Source organism: Andrena cerasifolii, chromosome 12 (assembly GCF_050908995.1).
Source record: "Andrena cerasifolii isolate SP2316 chromosome 12, iyAndCera1_principal, whole genome shotgun sequence".
Classification (NCBI taxonomy): Eukaryota; Metazoa; Arthropoda; class Insecta; order Hymenoptera; family Andrenidae; genus Andrena; species Andrena cerasifolii.
This window is the reverse complement of record NC_135129.1, coordinates 7,771,515-7,795,815: the sequence shown is the minus strand read 5'-3', so window position 1 is coordinate 7,795,815 and position 24,301 is coordinate 7,771,515. Positions and strand designations below refer to the sequence as shown.

The window sequence follows — 24,301 nt, the reverse complement described above, 5'->3', positions numbered from 1 at the left end:
TGTTTTCAGAAAAAAATTTTTTTTTTATAAAACCAGAATCTATTTTTTGAGCGAAGCCGAGGAGTAAAGCTAGTTTATTATATTAGTAGAGCAAACTTCAATAAAACTTCTCTCCTTACGACAACGTTATCACTTATTTTAAAAGCATATATTTATTTTACATCAATGCAATACTTGCACGTTACAATATCAACACAACAGTACAGTGAAGCCGTCTTACCAGTTCATCGCAGTCTGTAAAAACATTATCTGAACAAAAAAAAAAATTTATTTACAATCTACCATTTTACAGGCGTAGCTAAGTTATACCTATGACTCGTCGCATCATGTATGTACAGTTCGCGACGCATGGTCTTAACAACATTACCACGAAGCACGCTGTGAAAAGTGTTTATAAAAATAATTTGAAATCGTTGTGTACAGTGACTGAAACCTTTCCATCTAGCTTTGTGTCGATTTAAAATGAAACACAGGTTGCAGCACGATTAGTGCTCAACTTTCGCACACTGGCGAAACAATGTGCGTCCCTTTCAACAATTCTTTCTCATCGTCATACAATTTTAATGTAAGCCTGCATACCGGTCTATTAAAAAATCATTGTACGTTTGAGAATGTAGCATATTCAGTGTACCACGTCGCGAAATGTTCCCCTCTCGAAAAGTGCGCCAAACTTTTACACTTTCCCAGTACAAATTAACATATAAATTAATATACATACATACAAATATTAGGTTTACATGTACTTATGCGAATATCAGTCGTGTGCTCGTTAAACTCCATTTACCATTCGTTACAAATGTCGAAAAACTAATACCTAACTCCTAAACGGAATTTAAGAAGAAACCTCCCTATAAAACACTTGTATCAATAGTCCGTTAATCCCTCAGTAATCGAAAATCTATGACACGTGCAAGTACAATTGCTTAAGGGTGGATTCTCGTGTAATAGCCCCCGAAATTTATGATTTTTTTTTGGAAGAAACTATTTATAATAATGCATCGAACTGTTTTGGGATATAAGGAGGAATCTTTAAACTTGTAGATTTTTTTTATGTCGATTCTTCTTATTATTTATTAATTATTGTGGAATCGTTTTGACCTCTTTGACAAAGTTGGCGTAGTATCGCCAACAGAATTGATTGATTGCAAAAAGAAGAAAATTTTCATAAAGTTAAATAATTTACGCTGGTACTGGACCTAAAATTTTAGTTTTCGTTTTTATTTATAATACTTTTTTCGTCGATATAAAGAATAATATGAAAAATTTGTCTAAGGAAAAAGCCTTTTTCTTTTAAACGCTGTAACTCTTTCAATTTAAATTTTTTTTTCTTTAAAGTGGACCAATCCCAGGGTAAACTATCTAACTTTAAGAAACTTCTTAAAAAAAATATTTTCTGGGAGTTTTAAGATGGCTCCTTATATCCCAAAAGAGTTTAACCCAATATGACCAACAGTTTTTTTTAAAAAAAATCTTAAATTTCATTTATTTTTAGGGCTGTTAGACGAGAATCCCCCCTTAAGCAATCAAACCAGCTGCATCGAACTGTTGTTTCCAAATCAGTATAGCTTCGTTTCGATATAAAATAAACCTGCCCGCGGTCGGTGCTCGTAAACAGTGATTCAAGAGGCACCAATAAAAAAGAGTGTCGAGGAATTCTTAATAGTAAATTGGACACGACTAAGCCACAACGGTTGAAGTGCCCATAACAATGGATCGTTTAAAAGACTAAGAGGGCCGTAAAATGTTTTACAAATTTAAAAACAACGGGTAGACTCTTCCCACAACAAATCTAACGTCCCAACTATGTGGAGTCGCGGTAACGAGCTAATCTAAGCGACCTCCGGATCAGCAGATCCTACGTGAAATTAGAGTAATCGAATCAAGGCAACTTGTAATTCCATCGAGGTACGGGGAAAGAAGGCTCGGCACTTTCGGTTCGCGATTTTCCCTTTCAATTGCCGAACAGAGCCGCTTTCTGCCTGAACTGCGCCCGCCTCGCCGCTTTATCCTCTTCATCTCGCTTTCGTTCCTCCTGCTCCATGCGGATCTCGTCCTCGAATTTGCTCGACTTGTTCAGCTGCTCGATCTGCAAGGAAAAAGAAGGAGCGACTGATGCACAGGAGACTTTAATTAGCGTGGACACGCTTTCGCGAATCCTGGGTGCGAATGGTCAGTCCCAGTTTCATTAAGATGTTCTGCGACACCTGGGTCACTAGTGGCTCGTGGAGGAGTCTCCGCGTTGATCATTGGAAACTTCTGTTATCGACAATGATCTTTGAACGAATTACTACACCACGAATCACTAGCGACACGAGGAGGACTTTCTTCAGAGGATTTCACTCCCAAATTCATTGTTTAGATTATTTAGCACCTGCTTATTATTTTAAATCTGCTACGGTGTGGGTCACTGCCGCTGGCGGATTTAAGAAAAAAGGCCCAGGTGGCGAACGTTGAGGGGCCCATTTTTTCAGATAAATGAAGAGGTAGTTTACTAAAAGGGGGTAACTATGCAGAAAAGTGTGGAGAGAAAAACGTGCTTGGATAAAATCATAATTTATTCTTTAAGACTGGGCCCTAAGGCTCTCTGGGCAGGGGCCCAGTTTTTGGGAAACTAAAGCGGTAGTTTACTGAAAACGGGCTCTGCATAATAATACAGAAAAAAGAAATATAGTTGGATAAAATCATAATTTATTTTTGAAGACAGGGTCCTAAGGGAGGCTCTCTGGGCAGGGGCCCAGTTTTTGAGAAACTAAAGCACTAGTTTACTGAAACCGGGCTCAGTGTAATAATGCAGAAAAAATATATAGTTTGGATAAAATGATAATTTTCTTTTAAGAATGGGCCCTAGTGGGGCCTCCCAGGTGGCAACTGCTCATCGGCAGCCCTGTTAAATCCGCCACTGGTCACTGGCGACCCACTCGTTAGAGTATTTTTATTCCTATTTTCTTTCAAGCTCCCCGCGAGCATTCTACCTCTACAGCAGAAAGGAAAACGTGCCAGGAGGTGGTGCATCCTAAATGTACCACCCAAGGAAATTGCTCCCACAAGCAGAACGAGCCCAGCGCACGCGATGCAACTTATACCTTGGCTTCGAAGAAGTGTTTAGCCCCCGTGACTCCCACCTCGTCCACGTCGACCTCCGTCAGGCGAGCTAGCTGGCCCAGCCCGGAATCCTGTTCCAATTCACCAGCGCGCGCCTTGCGGTAGATCAGTAGGAACTGTAACAATCCAGAGACCATGCGCGTTCATAGATACGAAGAATGAATCAAGTCTCGCGGAACTACTTTGTCGAGCCACGATGACGCTACCGCTGTCTTTACATTTCCATTTAAGGATAGGTAGTTATGTGCGCGATACAAGCTAGAATCAGTTTAATACTTCGTGTCATTCTACGAGGAACTGGAGGGAGTCTTCGTAACAGATTTCAGAAGATAAGAACAGTTTACTCAGTTTACTGGCACCGACGATCAATTGACTATCTCTGTAGTCAGATAGCAAAACCTGGTAGCTATGTCCGGTTTTCCTGATTTTACAGTGCAACAGTTTTAAAGTTTTCTCGGCTGATTTACTTTCATTTTTTACCCAAAGTTTTTTCAGTAAAGAAATTGATAAGAGTAACTATTTTTTTACGGGAAGGTGGAAAGATTTATTTTTCCTCATTTGATTTACCTCATGATTTACCTTATTTAAGAGGTAACTCGTCATAAAGAAGGTGCAAAAAATTTGTGATAAAAATTTGCAGAGTAATTGATTAATTCGTTAATAATAAATCAACCAATTCGAAAACTATTTAAGAAAGATATTTCAAGGTGTTTAACTATTAGTAATTTGTAATTAAATATATAATCCTCTAAATGTCCGTATTTCTGCTCATGAAAAATAGCGACGTACGTATTGCCCCAAGCTCGTGCAACACTCGCATAAATATATAAATAAATTAGAACTATTTTGTTGCAACTAGGGTAGATGTCCCATTTACTGTCAGTGTCCCTATTACTGCCACTTTATTTCACTTAAAAAAAAACATAATGTATAAAAAATAGACGTACAAAGAATGCACTATAATAATAAAAAGAACAGTCCCAATTTTATGATAAATTCTTTTCCACACTATTCTTTATATGTTGCGTGTTTATTAAGTAAAATAAATGAAGTGGCAGTAATAGGGACGCTGGCATTAATCGGGACATTTACCCTATAGTACAAACGTAACGCATATAATAATAAGAAAAATAGGAAATAAGCAGAAATGGGGATATGAGCAGAAATTGGGACATTGACCTTGTCACATTTTGCCATCGGACCACAGATCTACACCTCGATCCCACTGGTTGTAAAGCGGTTGTAAAGTGGCCGAGGTGTTCCTAGTACCGGCGGCGGTTCATACGCGCGGCGGTGATTATCAATGGGGAGCGGTGACTAAGTGGCAAGGTGAGCAGTGGTCGCTGCGGAGAGAGGTTCCGCGGCGCGGTGAATCACGACGGGCCTAACAAACGGCCGACCCGATCGCATGCAGGTCGCGGACGCTCTTTGTTCGCGAACCACGAAATGTCACGTAGGAATGCGCCAGCGTCGGTGCGATTTGCATCGGGTCCGAGGACTTTCCTTTCGGTGACAATCGCGTGTCTCCGCGGCCCGTCCTCCAACCCTGGAGCGTTTACAGCGAAAGTTACTCGGTGGCAGCGTAGACGCCTCGCGTGCTCCGCTACTCTTCGCGAGGAGTCAGGTGAAACGTGCTGGCCCCACTGAGCTTTTGGAGGGTCCCAACTTGATCTTGATACCACTTCTCGCACAGTAGAGGCGTGCACTTCTTTCAGGGTTCTTCTAATTTCGAGGAAATACATACGGAGCGGAGAAGCGGTTTTGTTAGGATTAATCGAATTCGATTGCCCGTTGTGCCGCGTCCTCGGCTAATTTTAATGCCACTCCAAGCGCATTTGCTGCGCACCACGCTGAAATAGAACGCCAGCGACCCCCACGAATGCGTGGCTGGCGCGTTGGAGGATAAACAACGGCCGTCGCCGTAGCAGGTCGCAGTGTTTCACGCTCAGCACCCCATGGGGGCGGACTATTTTTGTAAAGGGTGGCACGTGCGACCGGTGCCCGGGCAGAAATAACACGATATCTGCGTGGAAAGTGAAACGAGACGGGGTAACAGACTTGTGTCGCAGAATTACATTCAAGATGTGATATAAACATCCCGTCTCGAGTATTCCAGTGTAGAATGAAACTGCAACCTCTGCTCAAAGTGAGAACGATTCTTATACAATTGAGGAACTCGCAGCGAGAGGGGTGCAGCTTTTTTTTACAGTATTAAAATTATTATTATTATTATTAATTATTATTCTGGCGTGCAATATAGGTGGGAAACAAATTCAACATCGTTTGGTGCACGTTCGATGGAAATCGGATAAGAAATGAGCGATTTATTTCTAATAAATAAACATGGAAATATTAATATTTGTAAATAGAAGCTGAACAGGGGGTTTATATCCTGTAACAATTGGAGGGTGAGCCTCAAATTCGAATTACTCAATAGTAGGGGCAATTCGCTTAATTGCGCAATCTGTTTATTTTTAAAAATACTTTCTGTAATTTTATTAATTGAAAGATATTCATTGTTAGAATTGTATAAATTGCAGTATTATGTAAAATTTCTTTTAATTTTAACTCCAATTTATTTAATATTTATAATGAAATTAGTAATTCAGTTAAATCGAACACCCTTTGATTCAGTAGAGGGTGAATCTCAGTTAGTGTCTGGGTTTAATACTGAATATTTCAGAGGTGGATTTGTATTAATTTTTATTGCTGAATGCTTAAGAATTTTACAAGATTTTTAATTTCATTGATATTTATGATTTTTTATCTTATAATATTTCTAAATATAAATATTAATATCTCTGTTTTATTTTTAATACTGAATATTTTAGAGGTGGATTTGTATTAATTTTTATAGCTGAATGCTTGAGAATTAGTTTTATAAGATTTTTAATTTCATTGATATTTATGATTTCTTATCTTATAATATTTCTAAATATAAATATTAAAATCTCTGTTTCATTTTGATTTACTTATATTTCTATTAATATTAATATTTTTATTATAGAATATTTTTCGCCAAATATAGAAATAAGAAGTTTATCAACTTTTCCCGTAGCGCACGAAACTTCTGCCGTTGTTATCATAAATATATCCCTGTGACGAGTCAACGGAAAGCGTTCGCCGACCGCTGCCCGCTTTCCGGTAAAACCGTACCGGTTACGCGCCACCAGAAAACTATTTCCTGCTTTTTGTTCAGCGCGGAGGAAGGAAAGGGAAACAGCGCTCGGCGATCGCTGAATATCTTCCTCCCCCGTCGCCCGAAAATGAACGGCAATCAGCGCGGGAAAATCGCTAACCTCGCGGAAGGAGATTCGCCCGTCGCGATCCTCGTCCACTTCCTGTATCATCGCCTTCAGGCCCAGATGAGTCTGCGGAGCCCCCAGCACCTCCATCATGCGCTTTAGCTCGGAGAGGTCCAGGTATCCATCGTGGCCATCGTCGAACCTGTAAAGAACATCATTCCTCAGACAAGCCACATGCGAAACGCGTGAAACGCCTATGGGCGTTCAAGCAGTACAGTGACTAAATGGGACCGAAGGATATCCGCACGTGGCGTGCGTTCGTGTATCGAGGGTGGTCAAATTATTACACTCAAATCATTTCCATAAAAATCTGTGAAAGTCGCGGTTGTAATTAAAGTAACAATGCACGAATATTATTGTTTTTTTTTCATTCATTGATTAGCTACATCTAGCAACATTGTGAGCAATTTTTCAACATGTAAATCTCATTTGTTTCTAAAAGGGCGGGGATAAAATTATTACACATAAAAAATAGCAGAGAATATCATTCCCAAAATGAGTGTGAAAATGATTCTTTCGTTTCTTATTTAAGTATTAATAATATCTAATCATTGGAGTATATTCCATTTGACAGAAATCCATTATTATTTTCCTTAGTCTCTTTCATCTTTTCGATTTAGAGAATCCTTAGGTTTGAGTGATGTTTTTAGGTAATTTAATGGTGCGACAGGGTAAGTCGCGTCGAAGGGGACTTCGAGATCGGATTTTATTAGGCGACGAGTCTTGTGGAAGGACAACACCCTGGTGAACTGCCCGAGTGGCGACCATCGGAACCGTTTTACACGGAAAGTCGATTTCACGAGCTTCCGGCTCGCCGTTGACATTCACCGACGCTTTCGAAATCGCCGCCGTCCTTCTCACGTTCCCCCTTTCGATCTAATTGCATCGCACGCTAATTAGAGTAACGAGTTACGCGATTAAAGCGGAGCAAACGCTTTCGTTTGCATTCATCTAGAGGGGAGGCTCGGGAAAGGGAGAAAACCTATGGACGGATGCCCAGAGACAGTTTTTAAACTGCGAGGAACTTATTACACGCTCCGAACATTGAACTATTTCCGAGGAACTTTGGAATTCTTATTTCACAAGTTGCACGTTTGTCAATTACCTTCTTCGCAAGCAATGTATAGGTATATTGCGGAGGGAAAAGTTTCGAATCACCTCGTGAATTATGGGAGCAGGGATTCTCTTGTTAAATAAACAAGCTTTAGGGGACCTTCCAGTCTAGAGCCCAAATATAGGTGATCTTTAGGAATTAATTAAAGGAAAACTACTATATATAATTTAATGGGACTTTTTGCATTGTATTAAGGATGTCTTATGTTATAGAGGTATATTTTTTGTTTTATAATTAATCGGTGCAGACGGCACTGGGGAGTCGTTAAAGTCAAGGCGTCAAAAAATTCATCCAAATCGGTGGGACCTGCCTGTATCTCTAAAAGTTATTATCCGATTCGACTGAAACTTTTCTTATTTTGAAGAATATACTTCTGGCTAGGGGGGAGGCCAGAACAAATTACAAACTCAACATTTTTTTAGAAAATAACGACACTTGAAGTTTGAAATCACTTTCCCCTATATTTTTCACCCTTTCAACGCCTTTGAAAATTATAAATTTTCATTTTTTTGTATTTTCCTTCTGGTACCACCCTAGCCAGAAGTATATTCTTCAAAATAAAAAAAGTTTCAGTCAAATCGGATAATAACTTTTAGAGATACAGGTCCCACCGTTTGGAGAACTCTGTTTCGAGAAAAACGCGTTTAAAGTTTTACGCGAGTGTTACCCATGCATTTGCCGCTACTAAAATGCCTATAACTTCGAGAATTTTACGAATTTCAACAAATCCTTTTAAACGCGTATTCCTAAAATGTTGAACATTCGAGAAATGAAAAAAAAATCGATTTTTAGACCGGAACCTCCCCTTAAGTAACTTTCTCACGGGATAAGATAGATTATGTGAAATATAGAAATGGTTAGAAAGTATCTCTCACGTCTGGTAGAACTTGGAATAAAAAGATTGCAATTATTGCTGGAAATACTAATTTGAGACGAGAAGATTTGTTGTAAGGTATCATTCGAAGAAAGATCTCCGAGTGATTGCAAACGTTTTTTCTAAGTAATACACCTGAAAGGAAGAGAGATTTATTTCTCAATTTCGAGTAGAGATTGTGTGAAATATAGAAATGGTTAGAAAGTATCTCTCATGGCTGGTAGATCTTGGAATAAAAAGGTTGCAATTATTGCTGGAAATACTAATTTGAGACGAGAAGATTTGTTGTAAAGTATCATTCGAAGAAAGATCTCCGAGTGATTGTAAACTTTTTTTCTAAGTAATACACCTGAAAGGAAGAGAGATTTATTTCTCCATTTCGAGTAGTGCATAATTTCGCGGCAGAATGCTCCCGATTAGCGGGGCGCAGAGCAGGAAATCAATCTGTAAACTAAATTTTTCCACGGTCCGCTGATCGAGTTACGTGATACGCTCGATCGTCGAAGCCCCATAATCCAGAGGGATAAAATTGCGAGTGCCCGAGCAAGAATAATAATTTATCATCGATCGGCGATTATGGATAGAGTTACAACGTATATCGTTGAGTAATCTTTAAGAACAGAGATCGTAATTACACCGCCCGGTGGATACACAGCCATCGTGTGATAAGAATAGCTTTGAGGCTGACTAAACAGGCTCTCTTAATTATCGTCGATAACCAGTCTTCCTTGTAAAACAAAACGAAAGAGACCCGTGACGATCGCGCTTTCGTTGCGCGTGTATTAATTATTATACATGCGTAATCACTGCTATAATTAAATTGCTTCCTAGCTATGAATACGAGATTCAGGATGATTCGCAGTTTCCTAATTCCTCGCAATTTTCCATTGTTTCTGTTTGCTTTTCACAATGCATTCTCGATAATTGTGTGGAATTATCGTTTAATTACTGGGCAGGGGAACAGTATTACAGATTACCTACTTAATTAGGTAGAATTAGAATTAGAATATTAAATAAAAATTGGAATATTAAAAAGAAATGGGGATATTAAATAAAAATCGGAATATTGAGTAAAAATGGGAATGTTAAGTAAAAATCTGAATCTTAAATAAAAATCGGAATATTAAGTTAAAAATGGGAATATTAACTTAAATATGGAAATTTTAAGTTAAAAATGGGAATATTAAATAAAAATCAGAATATTACCTATGTATCAAGATAATTAAAATTTATTAAGTTAGAATTATAATCCGAAATACCTATTTTTAATCTGTTTTCTTTGCCTTGTTAAATTTACCTTACCTCACATGGGGGAGGGGGTCGCAGATTATTTGAATATTAGAAAAGAGGGTCGCGACTCGAAAAAAGATTGGGAAACACAGTTTTATAAGGGCTTCTCAGTCCTTCGAAAAGGATCAAGCGAGGTGACCACCCCCATCGTAACGGACAAAGTATATGCAAATGATGCGAATCGTTGGAACGCATTTATCGCGACAAAAGCCTGGAGGATGTTGCCTTTGATCAGAGTAGAGAGCAAGAATCGCGCGAAGGTCGAGGTTACGCGGTTCATAAGCACGGTCAAGCGGCGCTGATCGATAAGTGTAGGGGCAGAACTATAGGACATCCATTCGCGATTTCACGGCTGATTTGAATAATCAATTCGACAAACCCGTCCGAACCGCGGGGGCGTGTCTGTTCCAACGAGAACAGTACAAACGGAATTCTTCCGACTGATCTACCAGGCGTATCTTTCTTATTTTATTTTATATATTACATTATTTTATTTTATGTTACTATTTTATATATATATATTTTTTATTTCTTTCTCTTATTTTTATCTTTCTATATAGTACTGGTAATAATTTTATATCTCTGTAAAGTGTTTCCCGTTAATAATAATAATTTTCGTAACAATAATCTTGAAACTCGTGTAAACGGCATGAAAACTTCATCTATTCCAACTGTCTCGTAATATGTACAGTGTATTATTATTTCAACAAAATTTCGATAGGGCTTACAATTTTTTAGAAATTCTTCAAATTCAAACCATTGATGAATCCTAAACTTTAATGCCTGGTCGGCACCCTTCCCTGTTGCTCGATTGTAATAAACTTTTTCAGGGACTAATTTTTTATCGAATGGCACCGTTGTGGTGAGAGCAAAGAAATACGAAAAAAAAATTCGGCACGTAAAATTAAGGGCCAGCGATCGCAGCTACGTGCACCGTTACTGAAAATCGTCAGAAATTGGTCACCAAAGTGGTGAGACAGACTCGCTCCTTCAAGAGACCCCCAGCCAGCATCGAATTTCTAGTAGCTCGATAATTACTATTGCAACGACGATTCGCGACGTGAGTAGCAGCGCGGATCGCCTCCAAACCAGGCCAGGTTACGAAGGCGCAGGGGAGGCCAGGTATTGTTATCGCAAAATCAATTGCAGCGTTGATTGGTCGGGTCGCCGCGCGATTCGTTCCCTCGCCGTTTTCCAAGACTAGCTGCAAGGAATTGGGTCAAGGTGACTGCCAGTACTTGCTTCTTCCTCTCACCCTTGCCGCCCATTCTTTCCAAGATCGATGCAGGAGAGATTCTCCTTTTGTGCTCGGGAGGACGTCATCGCCGCTGTAGGTCGATTACTTACGATAGCTTTCGCTTGGTCGCTAAATCAGGGATCGCCAGATCAGGAATCACACGATCGGCCCAGGCAAGACGGTCGCCGGGTCTGTTTAGACCCATACCAAATATTAAACTACAAGCGTTATTTATTATTTAGTAGTATTAGGGGAGAGTTGACAATATCGCACTGGCCACCTAAATCGCAACTCATCAATTTCTCAGAGAGATTTCTTATTCACTACTTATGAATATAAACGACATCTGATGATAGAGATATCAAGCAAATGCGAAATCAGAAATAGAAACAAAAACTTTAGAGCTTACACCTATTTTCTGCGTGCTATAAAGATTAAAAAAAAAAAAAAACAGGTATGATTGATGCAACTTTTTACTAGTTTATCTTAGCTGTTAGTAATCAAAAAGTGGAGTTTTATTTATTTTATTGAAATGTATTAAAATTCCTAGAGTATCGAATTGTAGATGATTAAGAAGAAAGTGGAGTTTAAAGGGAAAAGATGGGCCGTCGATGGTCAACGTGGAATTTCGATTTTTTTCGACCAGGAATCGCTGGTCAGGGTTTACAAGTATCTTCTGATAGAATATTGCTTAAATTGTTTATGCATGGTAAAATAGCGAACAGTGTCTGTCAAGGTTGCGCTAGAATTCTGCTGCACCTGTACGATGCAGAGGGGAAGTGATTAAAAGAACAGGGGAATTAGAGGCGAGTGGGCGGCGGGGGAGGAACAGAAAACTGCAATCGGGCGTGACTGCTGAATAGAAGTAGAAAAAAAGGAAGCCAGCGAGACGCAGTTTCATTGTACGCGATCCTTAATACGCTCGCTAGTCTGTTTCGAAGATGCACTCCAATTCTGCTGAATCGAGGGACACCTCGACTTCCCATTCAAACGAGGGATAATAACGTGGTGCACGTTGAACTCTACACGAGCCCCTGCGAAATTAAATGCCCGCCTCTTGATGCAATCAAACTGCCTGGCAGTTTCTATCTCTCCTCCAATCTCCGAGCACCAACGAAAACAACATCGACAGTTCAAACCACCATTATCAAAAGCAAATAATTGATAATGGAAGTTGTTCTGTCCCCTTATCGAATCAAAAGAGAGCTCATACTCGTATGTATTTTTACAGCTGTGCTTAAGAAACTTAATAATATTTGCAATTGGACTATACCGATCTATGGGATACGAATTTTAAGATATAATTCTTTGTAATTGGGTTATATTATTTTATTTCTTTATTTTCCTATTTCTTGATTTCTTGATATCGTTATTTCTTGATTTCTTGATTTCGTTATTTCGTTATTTCTTTATTTTCCTATTTCTTGATTTCTTTATTTTCCTATTTCTTGATTTCTTTATTTTCCTATTTCTTGATTTCTTCATTTTCCTATTTCTTGATTTCTTCATTTTCCTATTTCTTGATTTCTTGATTTCTTGATTTCTTGATTTCTTTATTTCCTTATTTCCTTATTTCCTTATTTCCTTATTTCCTTATTTCCTTATTTCCTTATTTCCTTATTTCCTTATTTCCTTATTTCCTTATTTCCTTATTTCCTTATTTCCTTATTTCTTCGTGTACATACAAATAAGTATTAGTGGCAAAAAAGACGCAAAAGTTCAGAATTTTTTTGTTTACTAACTGTTCGCAGTTTAAACTTTCTTTGGGCGGCTACTGTGACTCAAATTAATTACCGAAGAAATCAAAGGACATGTTGAAATGAAGGGCGTGGCCAGCAGCTGTACTCCATCACAAAGGTAGTAAGACGCGAGATTGCGACGTTCGAAAAGGGAAATGGGAAAAGTTTCATTGGCAACGGGGCGCGTCGATCGATAGGAAATATCTGCACAGCGTCTGCCGGTTATCGAATAAATCCCAGCGGCGTCTTTACGTATTCGGGACGCGTGATCTTCGCGAATGGTTCTGAAGTAACGGTCCGCCTCGCCGTCGTGCGACAACTTCGCCAAACTTGGGGCACCGTCCAAGAGCCTATTTCTTTCGGGCCACAATGGCGGAGCGGAAATCTATTACACGCACCGCGAGAAAGTGAAACGCGCGGACAAAGGGGACAATTAGACGCTCGATTACCGTTCGCCGAGTAACTTTTCATCTATGCAAACACCGGGCGTAAAATTATTCTGCCTCGTCTGAGTTCGCCTGTGAAGAGTAACTTCGCTCGAAGAGTAACTTTTAACGTAACGCGAGGTCTTTGTGTGTAAGTAACTAGAGAACTGGATGATAACGATACTAATGACTTTTCTACATCGCAAAATAGAAAATTGAGCGGTGAATGGGCGAGCTTCGGTATCCCTGCCGCTATGAAACTTAACTCTAACCGACAGAATAATGGAATTAAAGGCGAAGGATAGATAGGAGAATATACGATTAACCCTTGTACGGAATTTTGACCAGAAATTGAGGCACAAATCCCCATTCCTACTTTACTAGTGTACTATTTGGATCGGAACTCCATATCATTAAAGCACTAATAATTGTCAATAATATATAATAACATTTTTAATTTTACTTTTCTAATTTTCTTAATATTTTTGTATGTCTCCTAATTTTATTTTTGTATTTGTCTTAATTTTATTTTTCTAATTTTCCAAATTTTTTAATTTTATTTTTCCTAATTTTCCAAATTTTTCCTAATTTTCCAAATTTTTTAATTTTATTATTTCTATTTTCCTAATTTTTCAAATTTTTTAATTTTATTTTTCTATTTTTCTTAATTTTCCAAAATTTCTAATTTTATTCTCTATTTTTCCTATTTTTCCAAATTTTTTAATTTTATTTTTCTATTTCTCCTAATTTTCCAAATTTTTTAATATCATTTTTCTATTTCGCCTAATTTTCAAAATTTTGTAATATTATTTGTTTCCCTAATTTTCCAATTTTTTTAATTTTATTTTTCTACTTTCCCTAATTTCTCTAAATTTTAAAATTTTCTTTTAGTATTTTTCCTAATTTAGTTCTTCTACTTTCCCTAACATTATATTTCTATTTTTATATTGTAGCAATTTAATAATCCGTTAAAATATTAAATCGTAATACTAAAATGAACTGAATTTTATTTTTCTACCCCCGTTTCTCTTAAAAATGTGATATCCAGGTCAATACAACCCAAATCTACTTATCCGACTAACATTACAAATTCCGTATAAGGATTTCGAAAAGTTAAAGTCGGAAAATGATGCATAAAATGAAGTATAAAAAGATTCTTACGTCAATTTTTCTTCCCCCAGGATTGCGTTATAGCATAAGCTGCAGGGGTTCTATTATGCACTTGATGAATTCATTGTTTGGTAACAGAGAATCAGGGTAACGGAGGTTGCGGGCGCTGAATTAAGCACGACTTAAAAGCCGCTCCGCTCGGATGCTAATTTTTGTTTGCAGTATCGAATCTGGAGCGCTCGACCATTGAGCATGCGTAGCGTAATTCAATGATGCGTTCCATTTGAGGATTTATTGAGGGAATTAGAGGCGAGCGGAGCCGCGGGCGGTGTGACGAGTCGTTCCATGAATCACAATCCGCTAAGTACACGGGCGTTAATCAAAATGTTACGCGTGTGTCGCGGTTAGTCACGAAACGAATTCGCGCCGCGTGCAGTCTGATTACTTCCGGTATCGTGCGATACACCCGCTCGCACAGCGGCATATGAAATTTGGAAACCGCCGACTCACGATAGCCGCCCGTCTCCCGCGCTCCGTGAAAATTCATATATTCACGGCACACGAAGGGTTCACGCTCGTATCGTGGGCATAGTGAACACACGACGTGTTCAACAAGCTCCGAGGCTGTTATTCGGGAATAATACCTGGTCGTATCTTGCGCATACAGAGTTCTTTTTATCTCCGACATGCGTACTTTGGGGACTACAAATGTTCTGGGCGAGCTGTGTACGGGGGTTCGGGGTACCTTGAGGTTTCGGTGGTGGTACTTAATGCGTAGGACCGCGCGGTGAGTGGTGAAGATTGTGTACTGCAATATCGATTAGAGAGTGCCGAATATGAGGGTATTGAGTGACAAGCGAGGAGTATCGAGTGCTAATTATCAGAATGTGGAATATCTACTGAGTATCGGATACAAAACATCAGAGTAGAGTGCTGAGTACCAGACACAGAATATCGAAGTGGCGAGTATCAAGTATTAAGGGGTTACATCCACCTAGAAGTCCGGAAGAAGCATACAAGTTCAGGATTTTTTTGGGGGGAAAGTATAAGTGAAAATCATACACAATGTTTTTCTACTAAAAGATACATCTTTTAACTATATTATTCTAAATTTTCATGAGATATTATTATTAACTAAAGGAGATATCGGCTTGGATGTGAGACGTGTTTTTTGTTAAGCATTAGCTGGTGGGCATTCCCTAGGCCAAACGATGCAACTGAAAGCAAACATTCAAATGGATTTTAAGAATAAATAACTTTCAGAAGTATCTGACGTTCTCCGAATTGTAATATTGTATTTTACTCATATCTAAGCTGATATCTCCTTTAGTCAATGATAATATCTCGTGAAAATTTATAATAATATAGTTAAAAGATGTACATTTTAGTAGAAAAACATTGTTTATGATTTTCACTTGTACTTTTCCCAAAAACGTGGATGTATCCTCTTAAATATTCAGGGTGCTGCATACCAAGTATCAAATACTAGAATACTAATTACTAGGTGTGAGTTATTAGAGTACAGAGTACCGTATACCAGAGTACCAAATACAAAGTACCAAGTACAAAATACCAAGTACAAAATATCAGAATACCGATTACTAAGTGTGAATTATCAAAGCACAGAGCACCAAGTACCAAATACCCACTGATAATATCGACTATCGAATACCAAATTCTCCATTTCAATTCACTCTCCACTTCTACAGGATCCCGCAAAACCCAGACCCCACCGCAAGAAACTTTCTGCCCGACCCTAAATCGCCTGAAACACTCTACTACTCCACTCCCACATGACAAGCCGTCCGTTCCTACAAATTAATCGCCATCCGATCGCGATCGAAAAATAATGGCACGCTACCTGCAACCGAGCCAGCAGCGCCTGTCAGTTGCCACACAGCGTCTCTCCCAGTGACAGTGACGTTCCGAAGGCGGAAGCAATCCATTGTTACACACGCCGTTGTATTACTGTTCTATATTATTTCATCGCGCTAATGTGCAACGGCACCGTGCGCCATGCCCGATCACACAGCGGATAATATTTTACACGTGGGAAATATTTATCGCGACACGTTGGCTTCGCCCGGAATGGGTCACGATTTTCCTCTCCCCCCCCCCCTCCGTTCTCTAGCTACCGTGAAAGGAGGAAAAGATACATAATGCCGCGAAAGAAGTTAAAAGCGGCTGCCTTTTACGCGCTGAAAAACCGAAACGAATTCCGCTCGAATCGCATCGGGCCGAGTGTAAACCGCGCCGCTGTTCCTTGGCCGTGTATGTATAACAGAAGTAAAACGTCCGAACTGTGAATTTACACGCCCCAATTTCTAACTTCCACTTGGAAATCCAATTACAGAAGCATCCTTCGACTAAAACATGTGCAATCATAAAAAAAATCCGTGGAGCTTCTAACAGATCCTGCACGGTCGTTATTATTATTATTATTATTAATGGGTTTTATTCGATGCAGCGCAAAATGAAATTATAATATTTTGTAATGTAAAGCTGTTGTTAAATAATAATTATCTAAATTATAGAGTGTCGCAAGGAATACCATTTTTGTTACCATTTAAATTCCATATGAAATATTTTTTTTAACCATCACAAGTGAAGGAGATATTTAGGTGGGCTGTTTCCATGCGTAGTTTAAATTAAGGATGAGTTTTTGGGAGCGTCTAAAGCTCGAAACCCGAGAAAGCTTCGAGTTTCGAGAATTCGAAACTTCGCACATTTTTCTTGATTTGTAACTCGAAAGCCAGATAAGAAAAGGTTTAAAATCAATGAATAAAGAATCGTTGACAGCGTGACTCGAGTTTCGAAAATTTCGAGAGTTTTCAGAGCTTTAAGAGTTTCGGATTCCAGTTTCGAAAATTTAAAAATTAGCCTTGAACCCCCCATCCCTATTTGAAATTTATTAGGCTTCTCCAAAGAGCAGATTTAGAATCTAAGGTGCGGAAGAATGTAGGATAATTAAAGATATACGAACCAGTAGGCAATACAGAAAATTAATTAATCAATTATAATTAATTTCTTCGATTCGCCCAAATGCGCAACGGCCTTGAGAGCGAAATATTTTGGGGGTACGTCTAAAAGCAGAGAGGTTCAGAAAATTACGAATAGTCAGGGACAGAGAGTTTCTATGAAATTATATACTAATACATCTCTTGAATTAAATACTAACTCGGTCTGAATAATTTTCCCATATCTTGATTAATGTTTCCTCCGCTGGATCCACCGCGAACAGTTTTTAACATCGAGCTGAGTGAAAAATTGCCGGCTCATGAATAAGCATTAGCTCAACGATGGATGAACTTTCAAAAATGGTTTCTAATCTGCCGTGAATTTATGAGTGAATTAAAATTCGCTCTAAGCGAGATGGAATCTGCCGAATACACGCTAATGGCTAGGGATTTCAACTTTTCCTGCAGAGTGGCGTCTGGCTGCTTCGACTCCTCCGAGAGCAGGCGGTTATGGTTTTTAAGATTCTATTACCATAGGCGTAAAAATTTTGGGAAAGTACAGGGTGGCGAGGCAGAGGCCGAGACAGGAAGTGACCGAGCAGATAACCGCAACCTACGTCGCTGCATCCACGACCGAGTGACAAACTATACTATCAAATGTCAGCGAACCTGTATATCAGGCCACTGTACGACAGGGGCACGTATTTATAGTAGCTAGATCGTGATAAGTGTTTGGTTGCTTATCGGAGCAGTGGATTTTCCAGTGATCCCGTCGTTTTCTTCTTATCATTATTTACATACCATCTATCTAGGCCCGAGAGTGTTCCAATTCTTAAAATATAAAATCAAGCCACTCCTTATTAGTTCCCAATCAAAATGAACAGGGTGAAGTGGATTTCTGTTAAAAGAATGAGTGGAAATTATTATTATTATTATTAACCCTTCGTGTTTGCAAATATATCGGTAAATCTTTAGAATTTAATAATAAAAATTGAAAATTTGGCGAATTTAATAATAAAAAATGAAAATTTGGTGAATTTAATAATAAAAATTGAAAATTTGGCGAATTTAATAATAAAAATTGAAAATTTGGCGAATTTAATAATAAAAATTGAAAATTTGGCGAATTTAATAATAAAAATTGAAAACTTGGCGAATTTAATAATAAAAATTGAAAATTTGGCGAATTTAATAATAAAAATTGAAAATTTGGTGAATTTAATAATAAAAATTGAAAATTTGGCGAATTTAATAATAAAAATTGAAAATTTGGCGAATTTAATAATAAAAATTGAAATTTGGTGAATTTAATAATAAAAATTGAAAATTTGGCGAATTTAATAATAAAAATTGAAATTTGGTGAATTTAATAATAAAAATTGAAAATTTGGCGAATTTAATAATAAAAATTGAAAATTTGGCGAATTTAATAATAAAAATTGAAAATTTGGCGAATTTAATAATAAAAATTGAAAACTTGGCGAATTTAATAATAAAAATTGAAAATTTGGCGAATTTAATAATAAAAATTGAAAATTTGGCGAATTTAATAATAAAAATTGAAAATTTGGTGAATTTAATAATAAAAATTGAAAATTTGGCGAATTTAATAATAAAAATTGAAAATTTGGCGAATTTAATAATAAAAATTGAAATTTGGTGAATTTAATAATAAAAATTGAAAATTTGGCGAATTTAATAATAAAAATTGAAATTTGGTGAATTTAATAATAAAAATTGAAAATTTGGCGAATTTAATAATAAAAATTGAAATTTGGTGAATTTAATAATAAAAATTGAAAATTTGGCGAATTTAATAATAAAAATTGAAATTTGGTGAATTTTAACAAAAAATATTGCTTTTATCCACGACACTTTTTCCAAATACAAAGTTCAGCATATAAAAATTAACAATTCTTGGAAAAGACACTTAGAAATATAATTCTTTGTAATAGAATTATATTATTTTATTTCATTATTTCATTCTTAATTTCATAATTTCATAATATAGTAATTTCATAATTTCTTTATTCCTTTTTCCCTAAAAGAAAGACTACTAAAGCATAACTGTGTGAGTATTACGAATGCACAATTATCACTGAAAAGTTAAAAGATTCAAAAATACGAGAACGGTAGCTCAAAACCGCCGCTGGGGTGCATTGAACCCCACGCGACCAATTTCTGATTACAAAAACGTGTGACCGCGGAGGGTTAATGTTAGAATAATTCGAGGAAATCAATTTGGAAGTGGAGGGAATTTTTACACCCTTTTCTATTTTACGCAAAGATTTAATTACACCGCGTTTACCGATTCTGCTCCCATCCACAAAGAAGGTTTATCCTACATCCTACAATTTATATTTCCACCAGGATTCGCCCCGCTTTCGAAGCAGCTTGTATAATAGAATAGTGGAATAATTCGTCAGAGTCGGTTGTCGGGCAGAAAACACTGGCGAATTGGGATACATTCTTTGGTGTCCACTTTCTAATTCTGTTCCAGGAGGCTAATCCTGCTTAAGGGAGCCGCTGATAACGGGCAACTGGCATCGTTTAATTATTTATACGATCGCCGCGCAGATAGCCAATAAATCTGGCGGCACGAGGAGTTTCACCGCGAGCCGAGGCACGTGCACGCGTACCGTGCACGACAGATGATACCTCGGCCAGAAAGATAAAGCGCGCTATAAGCACCGTCACCGACCGAGGAGTTGTCCTTGTCGTTAGAGAAACTGGCTACCCACTTTTCCTTCCATCGCGCCGTTTCACGGACTCCCGGCGAACGCGGGGTGGGCGCGTGCACCGCGCTGCGCCGAATGCAGGGAAATTGATAAGACAGGTTCTTAAAATGACACAGGTTTGTGCCTTACAGGTATTGCGTGCATAGGCAATCTTTAAAACGGGGAGGCATTGAGCGGGAGGGATTAATTCGCAATAGGAGATACTAGACACTGAGTTTCAATTATTGAAGAATTGAATGCAAAGGATTGAGTAGCCAGTTTCGAATTTCAAGCAACGATTGCAAAGTAGTACTGTATGGAGTATTGTACTGAATAGTGAATACTTAAGGGGACTAGACAGTCGAAAAATCGATTTTTTATTGCATTTTCCGAAAGTGCCATCTTTCCTGAATAAAATGCCGCTTGGTTTATATAAAAAATTCGCAAAATTGTTGATTTGGCGGCTGAAAAGGTTTAAACGCGGTTTAAACTTTAAACGCGTTTTCCTCGAATCTTTTTTCTCTTGGTTTTACTCTAGTTGCGAATGAACGGGGTTCAGATCGACTTGAAAAAATTGCAGGATATAAAAATTCGAGATTTTCATAAAAAAATTAAAAAGTCGCAGATTTTTAGTAACGCACGACCGAATTTTTCTCGAAATAGTCGCGGTTTTTCTACGGATGTAACAAACAAGAATCGCACCTTGAAATTGGATTGCGTCACTTCTTAAGACCAATATTACAGCAAAACCACGGAAGAACGTAAAATGTTTACTAGTCAGCACCGTCATTTTTAAAGCACATGTATATTTCATACGGACTTTTTATCAATCTCTATGATAATAATAAACATTAAGTAAAAGAATACATCTAGATTTGCTTCCATTTTTTTTACAAATACATTAAGAAGAAAGTGTTTCTATCCCGGAAAACAATTTTTCTTTATTGCACTTTCGGAAAATGTAATAAAAAAAAAATCGATGTTTCGAATGCCTAGTTCCCTTAAGCACTGTGTGCTAAATACACTGAGTGCACAGTAGTTGCTACTAGAGTACTGAATACTAAATGTAATATACATATGTATATATATATATAAATATAAATATATATATATAAATATATATATAAATATATATATATATAAATATATATATATAAATATATATATATAAATATATATATATATATATATATATATGTATATATTAAATGTTGTGAATGTATTATATACTAAATGCTTGATAATAGATACTAAAGTATGAAATACCAAATGCTAAATATCGAATAGCAATTAACAGAGTATAAAATATCGAATACCGTAGTGTGCAAAGTCTCGAGTACTTAATCTTCAATATTCAGTGTTAAATACTGAACAGCATTTTGCAAGCGTTACTCAGAGATTTTTTGTATAAATGCATGTTAAACATATCAGTTGCGCAAGCAAAGATTGTACTAGGCTATAAGCCTTACTACAATAAACAACAAATAATAATAATAATAATAATATCAGTTGCGCAATACCAGCGAATAGGCAATTGCCAGTCAAGGCGCATCCAGAAAGAAAAAAGAATGAACTAAAGTCGCCCGGGGCCCGAAACAATGAACGCTCGATGAGAATAAGCTCATTACTATGCGTTTCGCCACAACTCGGCCGTTCTAATCGCACTCCCGAGTCTAGAAGAGGAATTCCAATCGGCAGAGTCAAGGCGACGAGGGTACAGCTCACATTGCCATCGTGCACCTCGCTGCTATTTAACCCCATATTCATGAACACGCCCACGTGAAGCTTTTCGTAAACATTGTCCAGCGACCAGACTGGTTAATACTACGATAATAACATCGCCGGAGCAACTTGGATCGACGATATAAAAAACAACGGGGCGCAGAACTCTCGAAAATTATCAGAAGACTTGTTTCGTAAATAGGGGATCAGCGTCGAGTTCTTCAAAGTCCCCGGAGTTCGGTGCCACTATATCTCCTTCCTCCCTGCCCCTTGGAATCGTAAAGAAACGCGATCCCCAATTGTCTCGGACAGCGTAAAAGGAAACCAACTCGCGAGGAAAACCTGTTTCCCTCGTTCCAGAACTAAATGCAGGATCCACTGTCCGGGCTTGACCCTACTGCGCAGCTTTAACCACCTACTACATGCTCCCCGGGTCTTTTCTGACCCACCCGCGTCTCCACTTAATTAATTATATTCCTTTAATTGTAACAGAAATTAATAAAAAAGAAAAACCCCAAAAGAAAAAGGAGATTACTGTAGCCACGACTGAAGTAATTCAAGAGCTTCGTAAATAGAAAAGAAAACTCGATTTTCTACTATAATTATTTTATATAAACGCCTAATGAATCTTCACCTCGTTGAATGTGCATTAAAAATATTTTTATCCCTTCAACTCGGCTCCCCTCAGGATTAAATCCTGAGTGCGCCACTGCTTTAGCAGGGTTAACCCTCGGACAGCGAAGCATTTAGCGCTGGGTCTATTTTGACCCCATAATTCCATTCACCGCCTTCGCTTTTGTTACTACTCGGTATCCTCGTATTTTTCAAAAAATAATACCGATGAGAAAACTCGCAAGAAAAGGAACGGAAATAGAATCTCGGGTTTCCCTGTAGTAGCTCCTTCAGCGCGACCTCTTTTCTTGCCTCGGTTGAATAGAGCCGCTCCAAGAGAGGTCGCGGAAGAGGTAGATGGAAAAGTCACGGATTCGTTATGAAACTGCAGACGGTAGAATCCGTGACGTAGCGTGTTCCGTAGCGAGCGGGGATAAGACGCGAGCGGTTTCGCGCTGCAGGCCAGGGCAGACGACCTCGAGTCTGTCCTCCCGCCTCTCTTGTTCTTCTTCTTGCGGGCGTTTCGGAGTCAACCGGGCAGCAGGTTTGACAAGAAGCCGCAGAAGTAGGGTGCCCCACGGCCGGCCACTCATCAGCCACGCCGCGAAATAACTACGAAATCTCCTGCCCACGAGGCGAGCACTACTTTCAGTCGAGAGAACGAGGAAATAGAGCCCCTGGAGGGGGCAGCCGGCTACTGGGACCACGGAAGAGAAATGGAAGAAGAAAAAAATCCACGAAATTAGATTACATTCCTCGTGAACGACTGGTGAAAATTCGAAAGAGAATTTAATCGCTACTCGTAGTAAAACAGCATGGGTCTTTCTTGACCCAACAGTGTCCCCATTTTTGGAACGGTTGCCGGAGCGTTTTTGACCCACTTAAGTATCGATCTCCGCGGGGATTTTTAACTTTGAGAATGTAAAGGGGGCGACCGCGAGGTTCGTGGATCGCTACGGAACAACAGAAAAATATTAAGCGAGCTCGTGCATTACCGTCCAGCGTCTGTAATGGCACACCGTGTATTGCGTTTCAACCTATCCCCCGCGTCATTTCGTGTGTTCCCTGGCGCGCAGAAAAACAATCCGGCCAGGGGAACGCGAGCCGGCCGCGGGGAGTTATATAGATATAAATTCGAGAGCGTGAACGTAAACAAACAGGAAAGCAAGCCGCGGCAGGCTCGACCGAAGTTGTGATTCACTCTCGGTTTCCTCCTTGCCCCCGTTCGCCAGCAGCCGGGCGAAATTTCGATCGACGGAGTGAAAGATAAGTTACCGATTTCGTCCTAACCTACGTATCTACTCGATCCACCCATCGCCGCCGATGTTTCGCGCAGCAAGATAACCTTACAACGATAAATGACGAACACACTATTTTCCAGTTCAAAGGTCCCCTGGATCGGAGGAGTCCAGAAGAAATGCGTGCCCAACTGTCGACAATGCAAGCCGGGTTCCGATCTCGAGCGAGCAGGAGAGATCGAACAATGATGCCTCGGGTCTTTTCTACGCACAAAGACTGGCCTACGGTTACCTCCCCTCCCGGGACGTAGAAAAATAGACCCAAGGATCGTCGCAAGAAACGCTCGCCCTTGGCAACGGGCGACAAAATTTTTGCAGGCCCTCCGAATCCAGTACAATCGCTGCTGGCGGGCCGCGAGGGCGGCGGGGAAGAGCGGGGAGAGGAAAAAAAAGAGCTAAAAGTATCTCACCTGTTGAAGGTTTGCTCGTACTGCTTGATCTCGCGGCGGGACAGCTCGTGGAACTCCGTGTAAACGTTCACGAATTTGTACTGCTTTTTCACCTCCTTGCCCTCCTCGAGCTCCTCGTTGATCCTTTGCCGCCTGCTAAGCAGATTACTGAGCTCCGCGTCCGCTGGCATTTCGCGATCGTCTCGACCGCCACTCGTCGATACTCTCGATCGTTAACCTCCGCGATCGTTCGAGCGGGAGCGAGGGTTCGGGGTCGATCCTCGTGGAAGAAGGTAAGGGCGGGAACGGAGGCGCGACTCGAGGGCTGCGACGTTAACTGTCAAACACCGGACCACGCGACGCGACCTAACCCCGCGACGGACGAGCGTAGACTGACGGTGCGCGCTAGG

The 24,301-nt window shown here is 39.1% G+C and overlaps 1 protein-coding gene across 1 annotated transcript; it reads right to left on the bottom strand.

Annotated features, from left to right (window-relative positions):
- Positions 1 to 126: 126 nt before the first annotated feature.
- On the bottom strand, positions 127 to 24,271 carry Swip-1 (EF-hand domain-containing protein D2 homolog Swip-1). Its single transcript, XM_076824257.1, has 4 exons — positions 23,913 to 24,271; positions 6,402 to 6,549; positions 3,084 to 3,218; positions 127 to 2,086 (listed from the first exon to the last, which is right to left on the bottom strand). The coding sequence occupies exons 1-4, from the start codon at positions 24,080 to 24,082 to the stop codon at positions 1,952 to 1,954; spliced, it is 588 nt and encodes a 195-aa protein (XP_076680372.1). The 5' UTR covers positions 24,083 to 24,271; the 3' UTR covers positions 127 to 1,951.
- Positions 24,272 to 24,301: the final 30 nt, after the last annotated feature.

Excerpts from the sequence above, each read along its gene's own strand:
- Swip-1 (XM_076824257.1), bottom strand. The coding sequence starts at position 24,082 with ATGCCAGCGGACGCGGAGCTCAGTAATCTGCTTAGCAGGCGGCAAAGG. Across the intron at positions 6,550-23,912 it reads TACGAGCAAACCTTCAACAG|GTTCGACGATGGCCACGATG; the intron begins GTGAGATACTTT and ends TGTTCTTTACAG. Across the intron at positions 3,219-6,401 it reads GGCGAATCTCCTTCCGCGAG|TTCCTACTGATCTACCGCAA; the intron begins GTTAGCGATTTT and ends GGATTGTTACAG.